The sequence below is a fragment of the Salvelinus namaycush genome, chromosome 13 (assembly GCF_016432855.1).
Source record: "Salvelinus namaycush isolate Seneca chromosome 13, SaNama_1.0, whole genome shotgun sequence".
NCBI lineage: Eukaryota > Metazoa > Chordata > Actinopteri > Salmoniformes > Salmonidae > Salvelinus > Salvelinus namaycush.
In genome coordinates, this window is record NC_052319.1 from 18482127 (window position 1) to 18498644 (window position 16518).

Consider the following 16518-nt stretch of genomic DNA (forward strand, 5'->3'; position numbering starts at 1 on the left):
TCCCTCAAACATTGTATTATACACCATTTTAAAGAAACTTTACAACGAAAGCATACCATGCGATTATGTTAGGTCAGCACCTAGTCACAGAAAAACAGCCATTTTTCCAGCCAAAGAGGAGACACAAAAAGCAGAAATAGAGATAAAATGAATCACTAACCTTTGATGATATTCATCACATGACACTCATAGGACTATTGTTCGATAAAGTTCATATTTATATCCAAAGATCTCAGTTTACATTGGCGCGCTATGTTCAGTAATGTTTTGCTTCCAAAACATCCGGTGATTTTGCAGAGAGCCACATCAATTTACAAAAATACTCATAAATGTTGATGAAAATACAAGTGTTATACATGGAATTAAAGATATACTTCTTCTTAATGCAACCGTTGTGTCAGATTTAAAAAAAGCTTTACGGCAAAAGCACACCATGCGATAATCTGAGTACAGCGCTCAGGCACCAAAACAAGACATACAGATACCCGCCATGTTGTGGAGTCAACAGAAGTCAGAAATAGCATTATAAATATTCACTTACCTTTGATGATCTTCATCAGAATGCACTCCCAGGAATTCCAGTTCCACAATAAATGTTTGTTTTGTTCGATAAAGTCCATCATTTATGTCCAAATACCTCCGTTTAGTTCACAAATCCAAATTCATGAGGCACAGGCACACTTAGTCCAGACGAAAAGTAAAAAAAGTTATATTACAGTTCGTAGAAACATGTCAAACGATGTATAGAATCAATCTTTAGGATGTTTTTATCATAAATCTTCAATAATGTTTCAACCAGACAATTCCTTTGTCTTTAGAAATGAAAAGGAATGCAGCTAGCTCTCATGGCCGCATGCCTGACTTAGCTCATGGCATTCTGCCAGACCTCTTAGTCAAACAGCTCTTATTCACTCCCCCTTCACAGTAGAAGCCTGAAACAAGGTTCTAAAGACTGTTGACATCTAGTGGAAGCCTTAGGAAGTGCAATTGGACCAAATTTACACTATTTTGGATAGGCAAAGACTTGAAAACCTACAAACCTCAGATTTCCCACTTCCTGGTTGGATTTTTTCTCAGGTTTTTGCCTGCCATATGAGTTTTGTTATACTCACAGACATTCAAACAGTTTTAGAAACTTCAGACTGTTTTCTATCCAAACTAATAATATGCATATCTTAGCTTCTGGGCCTGAGTAGCAGGCAGTTTACTCTGGGCACGCTTCTCATCCGAACGTGGAAATAGCGCCTCTCATCCATAAGAAGTTAAATGATTTGCCTAGTTAAAGAAAGGTTAAATAAATACAAAATGGTCTGAGAGTCTTTAGGTGCCTTTTGGCAAACTCCAAGCAGGCTGTCATGTACTGAAGAGTGGCTTCCGTCTGTCCACTCTACCATAAAGTGCTGCAGAGATGGTTGTCATTCGGGAAGGTTCTCCCATTTCCACAAAGGAACTCTAGAGCTCTGTCAGAGTGACCTCCCTGACCAAGGCCCTTCTCCTCCGATTGCTCAGTTTGGCTGGGCGGCCAGCCCTAGGAAGAGTTTTGGTGGTTCCATACTTCTTCCACTTAAGAATGATGGAGGCCACTGTGTTCTTGGGGACCTTCAATGCTGCAGAAATATTTTGGTACCCTTTCCCAGATCTGTGCCTCGACACAATCCTGTCTCGGAGCTCTACAGACAATTCATTTGACCTCATGGCTTGGTTTTGCTCTGATAACTGTGGGACAATATATTATAGACAGGTGTGTGCCTTTCCAAATCATGTCCAATATATTGAATGTTACTACAGGTGGACTCCAAGTTGTAGAAACACCAAGGATGATCAATGGAAACAGGATGAACTTGAGCTCAATTTCAAGTCTCATGAGTTCAATTTCAAGTCCCATAGCAAAGGGTCTGAATACTTATGTAAATAATGTATTTGTTTTTTAATTTTAATAAATGTGCAAAAATGTCCCAAAAATTGTTTCTGTCTTGTCATTATAGGGTATTGTGTGTAGATTGCTGAGGATTTTTTTTTTTTACTTAATACATTTTAGAATAAGGCTGTAACGTAACAAACAATTTGAAAAAGTGAAGGGGTCTGAATACTTTCCGAAGGTACTATAGGTTTTGATTAAAAAAGGTACTTACGGTAAACAAGGAGTTCAATCCCCAGACTACATCCTGAAAGACACAGAAGCAACAGACAAAACATCAGCAGACATCCATAGATCATCATAGTTGTATGTCCCATTAAAAGTCAAACTAAAACTAGTCAGTAATAACCAGGCCAATCGGTGAACATTTTTGAGCCAACAAATTAACACAAACAAAATCGTTGAATGCCCTAATTGGATATCATCTGATTAGCTCTATTGTATCTAATGAAGATGGAACCTTTTCTGATTATGCAAGTGGTTTGCCTCTGGGAACGTATTAGGCAAATATCCTTGATGATTAAAACCCTGAAGAACGGTATTCATTAACATATATATTTTGAGGACATTAAAAAAGAGAGGACACTGGCTCTTTTAATTGAGCGTCTCCGTCTTCGCAAAGGGTGTGTTAATTCATGAATCATTAAACATAATGAGATGCCGACGGGCGACGTGTAAACAATTACCCTTACAAAAAAGCTCTTAATGTATTAATGTATGCTAGCTGCACTTAGAGGACGTCAGTGTGGACATTCAACTCTATTCCCCTGCTGATAACGCCATAGACTTGTCCCACATGGAGTTTTAATACGTATTGACACATTCTGGAGAATAAACGAACTGATGAGGGGAAGAAAAAAAACATGTTTTTGTTTTCTATTTAGTTGTCAGTTGGCTATGAGCTGAGATTGATGAGGAAAATAATGATCCAAAGCCCTGTCTTTCTCGGCACCAGCTCCTGCCACAGCCAAAGAGCTCTGAGAGTCCGTGATGGAAACAGGTCATTATTCATATGTGACACACACTGACTGTTTGTGTCCTGGCCAATGCGATTTTGCTTTCTCTCGCCAGAACCTACCTCAAATATCTTAAAAAATGTCAGAAAATGTTCCTTGATCGCAGAGCGCCAATTTTTATCAATGTCGAAGTGGGTGTCTGTGTGCTTAATTATTTTTCGAAGAAGTTAAAGAGACTTAAGAGAATCTATTAATTTAGTGGTGCTATCACACAGGCCAGCTAATTCAACTATTTGGGCGATGAACGGGTGTACACCACAATAGTGTTGCAAATATAGAGTAATATAGGGCTAGGGTTTCAATTATTTACGTTGGACATAGTGGTTAACATATTATGGCTACCATACTATAATTTCTGCAGCCTTGAAAGGCAGGCATCAGCATGGCCGAGAGAGGTTGCCAGTGATTTTATAGAAATCGCTTTCTACGGTTACAAATATTTTTTCTACGACTACAAATCGCGTTCTACGCGTGAGAACGTTCATTTTTCTTGTCGTCAAATCCCTGCCAAAAGTCAGGTGACCTAAGCGCTTCCAAATATGGATTTGCAGGTTTTCCATATCTGTCTTGTTTTGCGCTTATCTCTCCTATGTGCAAATCTTTATGGCAGTCATTTTACTTAAGACCCCTGGAAATGACCTGCATATCTGCAGTTTACACTTTGTCATTAGAACAAGGAAACACTACTGTTAATGGATACCAACCCTAACGGGGATTTCTAATGGTAGTAACTACACATTGAAAAGCAAATCTATGCCTCGTAGAAAACAAAGGCGATGGGCCCAATTTGCTCTTATCACTTTGCTATTTCATTATAAAACAAAGGGTGGTCCCATCAAAAAGCAGAAGACAATTGATTGCAAGTGAAGAAATAAAACGTACTTGGAATAAAAACAAATAATTTCCTGGGCTGTGATGCAAAATGCAGTGCTGGTAGAGGCCATGATTGACAGTTGGTGGATTTGCATTTAATTGAAATATAGTCAATGCCTTTCTCTACAGGACCTGCCCTCTATTTTAATATTCTTATATCTCCATACGGTTGATCCCCATCTGGGATTTTTTTTAAACAAGATCCAGCTCTTGACCTTGAAACAACTACTGTGCATAATTAGCCTGATGTTTAAATTCCTTACAAATATCTGACTTGATTCTAATGCAGGACCCACAGCTTGATGTAGACCATGATAAATAACAACACACAGAAGTAGTGGCCTATGACTTAACGCACCGTCCATCAGATAGCCTACCGTATCCGTTTAGAATGATGAATAAGAGAACCAACAACACACATTAACAAATAGGAAGACAGTCACCAGTCATTGCTCTTCCTCTGTTCTTGTTATTTCTAAGGTGATATCATACAGGGAAACTAACCCGCAAAAGGCTCCATAACACCACACAGGTGAGGGCTATGGGACTTATCCAACAACTATTATCTAGATGCTCCAAGCTTTCCCTTGCTTGTGATTGCACTTAGTGTTCCTGTACCATTCAGTTTGGGAATCTGGACTCTCCGCTGGTTTAAGGGGGCCTGGAGTTCTGGATACTATATGTAGAGATATGGATCAGATCTGACTGCAACTACTAAAGAGCACTAACAAAGCGATAAGGATAACATAACCACTTGCATAAGCCAAAGGAGTCTATTTTTGAGAGAATATTGAGACCGTGGGAGAAATTGTGGAGGAGGAAGAACTGAGGTTATGAAAGAGAAATGAGAACACGTTATATTGGCAGAAGTAAGTGCTGGGCATGTGAGTGGTGAATAGGACGAATAGACAAATTATGAAAAACTATTTTTGCCAGGCAGACTGTCGCTCCAAAATGAGTCAAGCATAGTGTGTTTGTGTGTGAGAGTGTAAAATAAATAGCTAAATGTGTGTGTATGCCTATGTTTATCTACTTGCACAGATGTTGTGCGTCTGAGTGACTGTGTTCGTGTGTACAGTCAGTGGTGTAAAGTACTTTAAAGTTAAACTACTTTTAAGTACTACTTAAGTCGTTTTTTGGGGGTATCTGTACTTAACCATTTATATTTTTGACAACTTTTACTCCACTACATTCCTAAAGAAAAGAATGTACTTTTTACTCCTTACATTTACCCTAACACCCAAAAGTACTCGTTACATTTTGAATGCTTAGCAGGACAGGAAAATTGTCTAATTCACACAGTAATCAAGAGAATATCCATGGTCATCCCTACTGCCTCTGACAGACTCACTAAACACAAAATGCTTCATTTGTAAATTATGTCTTAGTGTTGAACTGTGCCCCTGGCTATCTGTAAATAAAAAAAAACAAGAAAATCGTGTTGTCTGGTTTAATTAATATCAGACATTTAAAATTATTTCTACTTTTGATACTTAAGTACATTTAAAACCAAATACTTTTAAACTTTTACTCAAGTAGTAATTTACTGGGTGACTTTCACTTGAGTCATTTTCTTTTAAGGTATCTTTACTTTTACTCAAGTATGACAATTTGCTACTTTTTTTTCGTCACTGTGTACAGTGCTGTCAGAAAGAAATCATACCCCTTGACTTAATCAACATTTTGTTCTATTACAGCTTGATTTGAAAATGGATTACATAGATTTTTTTTCTCACCCATCTACACACAATACCATATAATGAGAAAGTGACCACATGTATTTAGATATTTCTGAAAAACGTATTGAAAATAAAATACAGAAATCTCATTTAGTGCATTCGGAAAGTATTCAGACCCCTTGACTTTTCCCACATTTTGTTACGTTACAACCTTCTCCTAAAATTGATTAAATACAAGATTTTCCTCATCAATCTACACACAATAACCCATAATGACAAAGCAAAAAAGTTGACATTTTTACAAATGTACAGTTGAAGTCGGAAGTTTACATACACCTTAGCCAAATACATTTAAACTCAGTTTTTCACAATTCCTGACATTTAATCCTAGTAAAAATTCCCTGTCATAGGTCAGTTAGGATCACCACTTTATTTTAAGAATGTGAAATGTCAGAATAATAGGAGAATGATTTATTTCAGATTTTATTTCTTTCATCACATTCCCAGTGGGTCAGAAGTTTACATACACTCAATTAGTATTTGGTAGCATTGCCTTTAAATTGTTTAACTTGGGTCAAATGTTTGGGTAGCCTTCCACAAGCTTCCCACAATAAGTTAGGTGAATTTTGGCCGATTCCTTCTGACAGAGCTGGTGTAACTGAGCCAGGTTCGTAGGCCTCCTTGCTCACACATGCTTTATCAGTTTTGCCCACAAATGTCCTATATGACTGAGGTCAGGGCTTTGTGATGGCCACTCCAATAGCTTGACTTTGTTGTCCTTAAGCCATTTTGCCACAACTTTGGAGGTATGCTTGGGGTCATTGTCCATTTGGAAGACCCATTTGCAACAAAGCATTAACTTCCTGACTGATGTCTTGAGATGTTGCTTCAATTTATCCACAATTTTCCTACCTCACGATGTCATCTATTTTGTGAAGTACACCAGTCTCTCCTGCAGCAAATCACCCCCACAACGTGATGCTGCCACCCCCGTGCTTCATGGTTGGGATGGTGTTCTTCGGCTTGCAAGCATCCCCCTTTTTCCTCCACGCATAACGATGGTCATTATGGCCAAACAGTTCCATTTTTGTTTCATCAGACCAGAAGACATTTCTCCAAAAAGTACGATCTTTGTACCCATGTGTAGTTGCAAACCGTAGTCTGGCTGGTTTTGGAGCAGTGGCTTCTTCCTTGCTGAGCGGCGGCCTTTCAGTTTATGTTGATATAGGACTCGTTTTACTGTGGATATAAATACTTTTGTACCTGTTACCTCCAGCATCTTCACAAGGTCCTTTGCTGTTGTTCTGGGATTGATTTGCACTTTTCACACCAAAGTACGTTCATCTCTAGGAGACAGACGGCGTCTCCTTCCTGAGCGGTATGATGGCTGCGTGGTCCCATGGTGTTTATACTTGCGTACTATTGTTTGTACAGATGAACGTTGTACTTTCAGGCGTTTGGAAATCGCTCTCAAGGATGAACCAGACATGTGGAGGTCTACAATTTTTTCTGAGGTCTTGGCTGATTTCTTTTGAATTTCCCATGATGTCAAGCAAAGAGGCACTGAGTTTGAATGTAGGCCTTGAAATACATCCACAGGTACACCTCCAATTGACTCAAATGATGTCAATTAGCCTATCAGAAGCTTCTAAAGCCATGACATAATTTTCTGGAATTTTCCAAGCTGTTTAAAAGGCACAGTCAACTTAGTGTATGTAAACTTCTGACCCACTGGAATTGTGATAGATTATTTCACTTATAATTCACTGTCTGTAAACAATTGTTGGAAAAATTACTTGTGTCATGCACAAAGTAGATGTCCTAACCGACTTGCCAAAACTATAGATTGTTAACAAGAAATTTGTGGAGTGACTGAAAAAATTCATTTTAATGACTGCAACCTAAGTGTATGTAAAATTCCGACTTCAACTGTATATACAAAATTAAAAACAAATACCTTATTTACATAAGTATTCAGACCCTTTGCTATGGGACTTGAAATTGAGCTCAGGTGTATCCTGTTTCTATTGATCATCCTTCAGTTTCTACAACTTGATCGGAGTCCACCTGTGGTAAATCCAATTGATTGGACATGATTTGGAAAGGCATACACCTGTCTATATAAGGTCCCACGATTCACAGTGCATGTCAGAGCAAAAACTAAGCCACGAAATCGAAGGAATTGTCCGTAGAGCTCCGAGACAGGATTGTGTCGTGGCACAGATCTGGGGAAGGGTACCAAAAAAAAGTGTTGAAAGTCCAAGAACACAGTGGTATGCATCATTCTTAAATGGAAGAAGTTTGGAACCACCAAGACTCTTTCTAGAGCTGGCTGCCCGGCCAAACTGAGCAATCGGGGGAGAAGGGCCTTGGTCAGGGAGGTGACCAAGAACCCGATGGTCACTCTGACAGAGCTCCAAAGTTCCTATGTGGAGATGGTAGAACCTTCTAGAAGGACAACCATCTCTGCAGCACTCCACCAAATCAGGACTTTATGGTAGAGTGGCGAAACGGAAGCCACTCCTCAGTAAAATGCACATGACAGCCCACTTGGAGTTTGCCAAAAGGCACCTATAGGACTCTGACCATGAGAAACAAGATTTTCTGGTCTGATGAAACCAAGATTGAACTCTTTGGCCTGAATTCCAAGCGTCATGTCTGGAGGAAACCTGGCACCATCCCTACGGTGGCAGCATCATGCTGTGGGGATGTTTGTCAGTGACAGGGACTGGGAGACTAGTCACGATCGAGGGGAAGATGAACGGAGCAAAGTACAGAGAGATCCTTGATGAAAAACTGCACCAGAGCACTCAGGACCTCAGACTGGGGCCAAGGTTCACCAACGACCCTAAGCACACAACCAAGACAACGCAGAGGCATTGGGACAAGACTCAATCTCCTTGATTGGCACAGCCAGAGCCCGGACTTGAATCTTATCAAACATCTCTGAGAGACCTGAAAATTGCTGTTCAGCGACGCTCCACATCCAAAAGTGATTCAACAAAGTACTGAGTAAAGGGTCGGCATACTTATGTAAACGTGACATCAGTTTATGTTAAACTGTTTTTGCTTTGTCATGATTTGGTATTGTGTGTAGATCGAGGGGGAAAAAACAATTGAATGTATTTTAGAATAAGGCTGTAACGTAACAAAATGTGTAAAAAGTCAAGGGGTCTGAATACTTTGAATGCACTGTACTTAAGTATTCACACCCTTATGCTATGACACTCCGAATTGAGCACAGATGCCTCCAATTTCCTTTTATCATCCTTGATATGTCACTACAACTTGATTTGAGTCCACTGGTGGCCAATTCAATTGTTTGGACAAGAGAAAACCCTATACAAGCTCCCACAGCTGACAGTGCAGGTCAGAGCAGAAACTATACCATGCCATATACCACGTCCAAGGAACTGTCCATAGATCTGAGGGAAGGGTATAAAACAATTTCTAGTGTTGAAGGTTTCCAAGAGCAGTGGTCTCCATCATTACGAAATTTTAAAAATATGGAACTACACAGACCTGCCTAGACCTGGCTATAAGGCCAAACTGAGCAACCAGGCAAGAAGGACCTTGAACAGGGAGGTGATCAAGAACCCAATGACCACTCTGACAGAACTACAGAGTTCCTTGGCTGAGATGGGAGAAACTGCCAGAAGGTCAACAATCTCCACAGCTCTATACCAATCTGGGGCCGGATTCACAAAACCTTCTTAAGAAAAAATGTCTTCTTAACTGCCATTTTTTCTTAAGTCTATAGTTAAGAAAGTTAAGCAAAGTTGCTATTTCTCAATAAAGTTATTGTAAATGTTCTTAAGGTTTTTCCTAAGTTTCTTCCTAAGAAAAAAGTTAAGAAATGGGATTCTTAAAAATAATGCTTTAGGATTTCTTCTTGGAAATGTACTTAACTTTAGGACAACTAAACCCGTGTCTTGAGATGAATGGATACTTTTGCAACCATGAAAGTTTTCTTGTGCCACAGACACAGTTGGTTACCGGATATTTAAATACAGCAAGAACACAAATGATCTCGATAGCTAGTAATTAACAATATATTACAATATTCTAGAAGTGTTAAATAGCTAGTGCTATCTCGTCAATTTGCAAAGAAAAACTTAGCTAACGTTATAATATAATGTCTTCACATGTCAGCTAGCTAACGCATCTAACTAACTTACCAGTTGCGCAGTCCCTCTACCACCATTGCCATGATGGACGTCACCTTCTCCTCCAGCTGGTCCACATGAATGGTCTCTCAGCTCCCTTCTTAGCAGCCGACTTAATGTCGGACCACTTCTTTTTTACGGCATCACTGTCCCTTGCCATACCCGATGACAGAGACAGACTCTGCAACTCACACCCATCCTTTCTTTTTGGTCTCTGCAGTGACCCCGCAGTTATCAAGTCTCCCCAACAGCAACCTTTCCTTGCTGCTATTTCCTCCACCATCACTTCAAAATCTTTTCTTGGTTATCCATTTTTGATTTTGATATAGCTATAATGATATGATATGGCTATAATGTGTGAAAAATAACAAAATAACCAAATCATCCCTGTCACATAGGGTTATTTATTGGTTTCAAGCACGTCACTAATGTCAATGCCACATAAGATATTTACGAAGTTCCTAAGAAAACGACGAATTCCTAAGAACATTTTGAGGAATTGCATTTACGAACTCTTATGAACTTCTTACGTTTTTTCGTAAGTAATGTTTTGTGAATCCGGCCCCTGGGCTTTATTGGAGAGTGGCCAGACGGAAGCCACTCCTGAGAAAAAAGGCACGACAGTACACCAGGAGTTTGCAATAAGGCACGTGAAAGACTTCGACTATAAGGCAAAAGGTTATGTGGTCTGATGAGAGAAAAATGTAACTCTTTGGCCTGAATGCAAAGCGCTATATACAGTGGGGCAAAAAAGTATTTAGTCAGCCACCAATTGTGCAAGTTCTCCCACTTAAAAGGATGAGAGAGGCCTGTAATTTTCATCATAGGTACACTTCAACTATGACAGACAAAATGAGAAGAAAAAAAATCCAGAAAATCACATTGTAGGATTTTTAATGAATTTATTTGCAAATTATGGTGGAAAATAAGTATTTGGTCACCTACAAACAAGCAAGATTGCTGGCTCTCACAGACCTGTAACTTCTTCTTTAAGAGGCTCCTCTGTCCTCCACTCGTTACCTGTATTAATGGCACCTGTTTGAACTTGTTATCAGTATAAAATACACCTGTCCACAACCTCAAACAGTCACACTCCAAACTCCACTATGGCCAAGACCAAAGAGCTGTCAAAGGACACCAGAAACAAAATTGTAGACCTGGACCAGGCTGGGAAGACTGCATCTGCAATAGGTAAGCAGCTTGGTTTGAAGAAATCAACTGTGGGAGCAATTATTAGGAAATGGAAGACATACAAGACCACTGATAATCTTCCTCGATCTGGGGCTCCACGCAAGATCTCACCCTGTGGGGTCAAAATGATCACAAGAAAGGTGAGCAAAAATCCCAGAACCACACGGGGGGACCTAGTGAATGACCTGTAGAGAGCTGGGACCAAAGTAACAAAGCCTACCATCAGCAAGGGCATTGAAGATTAAACGTGGCTGGGTCTTTCAGCATGACAATGATCCCAAACACACCGCCTGGGCAACGAAGGAGTGGCTTCGTAAGAAGCATTTCAAGGTCCTGGAGAGGCCTAGCCAGTCTCCAGATCTCAACCCCATAGAAAATCTTTGGAGGGAGTTGAAAGTCCGTGTTGCCCAGCAACAACCCCAAAATATCACTGCTCTAGAGGAGATCTGCATGGAGGAATGGGCCAAAATACCAGCAACAGTGTGTGAAAACCTTGTGAAGACAGAAAACGTTTGACCTCTGTCATTGCCAACAAAGGATTGAGATAAACTTTTGTTATTGACCAAATACTTATTTTCCACCATAACTTGCAAATAAATTCATTAAAAATCCTACAATGTGATCTTCTGGATTGTTTTTTCTCATTTTGTCTGTCATAGTTGAAGTGTACCTATGATGAAAATTACAGGCCTCTCTCATCTTTTTAAGTGGGAGAACTTGCACAATTGGTGGCTGACTAAATACTTTTTTGCCCCACTGTATCTGGAGAAAAAACCCCAGACACAGCTCCTTACCTGTCAAACACCATCCCTACCGTGAAGCATGGTGGTGGCAGCATCATGCTATGGGGATGCTTTTCAGAGGCAGGGACTCAGAGACTGGTCAGGATAGAGGTAGCAATGAATGGAGCCAAATGCAGGCAAATCCTTGATGAGAAGCTGCTTGAGTACAAATGACCATAGACTGGGCCCAAGATTTACATTCCAAGAGGATAATGACCCCAAACATACAGCCAAAACAACAATAGAATGGCTTCAGAACAAGAAAGTTCTTGAGCAGCCCAGACTTGAATCCCATTGAAAATCCATGGAAAGACTTGAAGATTGCTGTTCCCCGCAGCTCACCATCTACTTTAACAGAGCTTGAGAAAATCTGCAAGGAAGAATGAGAAAAATCCCCAAATACAGATGCGCAAAGCTGACACAAACATACGAAGACCACTAAAAGCCGCCTAAGGTGCTTCTGCAAAGAAATTACTCAGGGGATTAATTACTTATGTAAATGAGATAGGTCTGTATTTCCTTTTCAATAAATGTACAAACATTTCTAAAAACATGTTTTTACTTTGTCATTGTGGGGTATTGTGTGTAAATGGGTGAGAAAAACATATTTAATCTATTTTGAATTCAGGCTGTAACAACATAATGTGGAATAAGTCAAGGGGTATGAATACTTTCGGAAGGCACTGTGTGTGTGTGTGTGTGTGTGTGTTTGTGAGCTGCCTGGTCGAGGAGGGGAAAGGTGACAGTAGCTGCGTGGGTTGGAGCTGTGCTGCACAGGAGAGGTGACAGCGAAGAGAGACAGTGGCACCCTCTCCACAACACAACACACTTATCATAGAGAATGCCCCGGGCCAACTTCCACAATACAAAAAAAGCTTCCAGTTTTTTTTACCTGCTCTTTCTAGATTTAGTTTGATCTTCATTTAAAGCAACCTGGTAGGACTGCAAAGTAACAATATACACTTCTTCTGTCTACCGTAACTACCTGATAAAATGTGTATGTCGCTCTAGTGAAATCAATTTCTCATCATTCTTTGGCACACATATGAGGGGGAGTACAAGGCGGTGGTCAAGGGTAAAACTCTCACCCAAACACAATCAAGACCCTCTCTCACACACACCCTACTCTCTTTACAGTGTGTAGGCTGGATTAATCAGAGGAAAACATTTACCCTAGTCTGTCATTAGACATTTGAGTTCTGGGTCACAGAACAAAGTCAAATCTCACAGTAGACTACAGGTTCAGAGAGAGGGCCAGTGATCCATACTGTATTGATTGGCGGGGGACAGTAGGATGCTGGGAGAGTGGTGCAGAGAGTAGCAGGAAAAAGTGCTGGACAGAGGGAGATAGCAGGGAGCTCAACAGAGGTATAAACTCCCAACAGTGCACCCAAGGCTAGGGTTAGGATGTACTGTATGGATGAACAGTCTGAGGGCTTTATTATACAAAATCTGGTAACCTGGATGTTCCAAAACAGCACTTGCTTGGATTAATCTACCCAACAAAACAGTGTTAGTGTGTGTGTGTGTGTGTGTGTGTGTGTGTGTGTCATCCAGCACCCCCTCTCTCCCCCACAGCGGTTAAAACAGTCAGGTGCAGTCCTCTCATGCACTCTCAGTGCTCATCGACAAGGGACGGAGGATATTGGCCTGTCAATAACTAGGGATGTGACAAATGTACAATTTGTCTTAACATTTAAACTGCCATTGTTTTCCTGTTTAACTCATAAGACTCTAAGCCTTGTCTAAGCAAGGGGATGGGGGTTGTACTAAGCTATACGGAATTGTTTTAAGAAGGTCATACCAAAGATAATTTTGCTGTTTGATTTGGAATTTTAACTAGTTAACCTGTTGAGGACAGAGGGCGCTGTTTTCACTTTGGGGGAAAATCGTGCCCAATTTAAACGGCCTCGTACTCAATTCTTGCTCGTACAATATGCATATTATTATTACTATTGGATAGAAAACACTCTCTAGTTTCTAAAACCGTTTGAATTATATCTGTGAGTAAAACAGAACTCATTTGGCAGCAAACTTCCTGACAGGAAGTGGAAAATCTGAAATCGATGCTCTGTTCTAGGGCCTGCCAATAAATGTCCTTGATATTTATTAGAATACATGCACTTCATACGTCTTCCACTAGATGTCGACAGGCAGTGAGAGAAGAAATTGAGTGAATAACTTGATCTGGGGTCGAATACAAGCTCTCGGCATGACGTGTCACCAGTTTCCTGTTTTCTGGAGAGCGTGTGAAGGGACCTGGTTTTGCCTTCTGATAAGCTGTCGTTATAGACGACTAATATCTCCGGCTTTGATTTTATTTGATACATGTGACAATATCATCGTAAAGTATGTTTTTTCAATATAGTTTTATTAGATTATTGAAATTTATTCGGGACGTTAGGCGTGTTGTGTGCCTTTGTTCAGGAAGGAGAGCTTTGCGCTACTTTGCTAGCTTTCCGTGCTAATTGACTGGAGAAGAGGACATTCTAAAACCAAACAACGATTGTTCTGGACAAAGGACCCCTTGTAGAACATTCTGATGAAAGATCATCAAAAGTAGGACCCATTTTATGATGCTATTTCATATATCTGTCGAACATGTGAAATAGTCGTTTGCGCCCAGATTTTGGGTACTCTCTCGCTATAACTAAGCTGGATGTCGTAATGAAGTTATTTTTAGAATTCTAACACGGCGATTGCATTAAGAACTAGTGTATCTATCATTTCCTATACAACATGTATTTTCTAGTAACGTTTATGAATAGTTATTTGGTCAGAATAGTTGGAGTGTCATAAAAATATCCGCACATTCTGGGAAAAAGATGCTACGTTAGCACAATGTATAACCACTGATTTCAGCTCTAAATATGCACATTTTCGAACAAAACATAAGTGTATGTATAACCTGATGTATACCTTGATGAATGAATGCGGTAGTGTGGTAGGCTATCGTAGTAAGCTAATATAATGCTATATTGTGTTTTCGCTGTAAAACACTTAAAAAAATCGGAAATATTGGCTGGATTCACAAGATGTTTGTCTTTAATTTGCTGTACACCATCGATTTTTCAGAAATGTTTTATGAGTATTTAGGTATTTGACGTTGGGGTCTGTAATTACTGGCTGCTTCGGTTCTATTTCTGACGGTAGCTGTGATGGTAGCTGCAATGTAAAACTGATTTATACCTCAAATATGCACATTTTTCGAACAAAACAGATTTATTGTATAACATGTTATAAGACTGTCATCTGATGAAGTTGTTTCTTGGTTAGTTTGGTTGGTTCTTGGTTAGTTAGGTTGGCTTTGTGCATGCTACCTGTGCTGTGAAAAATGTATGTCCTTTTTTGTATTTGGTGGTGAGCTAACATAAATATATGTGGTGTTTTCGCTGTAAAACATTTTAAAAATCGGACATGTTGACTGCATTCACAAGATGTGTATCTTTCATTTGCTGTATTGGACTTGTTAATGTGTGAAAGTTAAATATTTCTAAAAAATATATTTAGAATTTCACGCTCTGTCTTTTCAGTGGAATGTGGGAGGAGTTCCGCTAGCGGAACGCCGGAGCCAGACAGGTTAAGAATTTTTTTATTTTCAATGACGGCCTAGGAACAGTGGGTTAACTGCCTTGTTCAGGGGCAGAGCGACAGATTTTCACCTTGTCAGCTCGGGGATTCGATCTTGCAACCTTTCGGTTACTAGTCCAACGCTCTAACCACTAGGCTACCTGCCGCCCAAACGCAACAACGCTGTAATGGTAGGAGGAGATATGCATATTTCAAATGATTTTCCATGGATATAAAGCGCTCTACACGTTACATATCTTTAACAATAATAATGGCAGAGAGTGAGACAGGGAAGTGACTGCAGCGATGACCTGTATGGCAATACTTAGAGAACTTAAATGAAAAGGTGGTGAAATGCAAACTTTGCGAGGTGGAATTGAGCTACAGTGGTAGCTTAACCATCTGAAAGGGAGGCACCATGGGACCCAAACCATTGCTGGCAGCAGCGCAGGCCCCCCCCAACAGCAGACGTTAGACAGGCTTTTCACACAAACAAAGTGCGATAAGGGATGGCGTGAGAAAATCACAGCGCTGATTACTGAAATTATTGCAGTTGATATGGAGCCATTGTCAATGGTAGAGCATGTCGGCTTCAATGGGCGCTGATGGCATATCAAGAACCAGACTACAAGATGCTACGTGATGTCCCGGGTGGAGAAATTGTACTATGATTGGTCTGCAAGTACAAAGTGCGAGCTCTCAAACACCGTACGTGGCGTTAACAGATTGTTGGACGTCTATGAACACGCTGTCATACATCACTGCAACGAGCCATCACATTAATGAGAAGTGGGACATGAAGTCCCATGTACTGACCATTGAGAACATGGAGGCAGCAGAGAACCCAAAAGCATCATTAATCACCATCGTTGCTGAGTGGATGGGGGGCAGCAGCAAGGTGAGCGCTGTTTGGTAGCCACGACTGCAGAAGATTGAACTGCATCACGCCCTAGCGGTCATACTCAGGACCATATCTGCATTGTGAATTCACATGTCATTTTATGATTTATCGTTTTAACCCCCTAACATCAATGTCCACGCGGAAATCTAATCGCCATAATAAATCAATCCCTATAATGATGTTTTTTGCATTGAATGCAACGCGCTTCCGCGTCGGCAGTGAAAGGTGACCGAGCTAGACTGGTGTTTGTCAGACCATGAGACATCCCGAAAATAGGTCTTATCACAAAATCGTCTGTAGCATCTGAATGGTTTGGCCTACAAAATATTACGATCCCTCTATTGACCCCTCTATGGGCGAGACTCTCACGAACACAAATGTTTTTTGCAGTTTTTGCTCTACGACCCCCACAAGCGTCTTGG

The 16518-nt window shown here is 40.4% G+C and overlaps 1 protein-coding gene across 1 annotated transcript in view; it reads right to left on the reverse strand.

Annotated features, from left to right (window-relative positions):
* The window catches only part of LOC120058312 (NEDD8-conjugating enzyme UBE2F), a 97390-nt gene that overhangs the window by 13334 nt on the left and 67538 nt on the right, over positions 1 to 16518 (reverse strand). The window contains exon 8 of the mRNA XM_039006880.1: positions 2133 to 2165. Within this exon, the coding sequence (XP_038862808.1) occupies positions 2133 to 2165 (33 nt within the window). The remainder of the gene's footprint in view (positions 1 to 2132; positions 2166 to 16518) is intronic.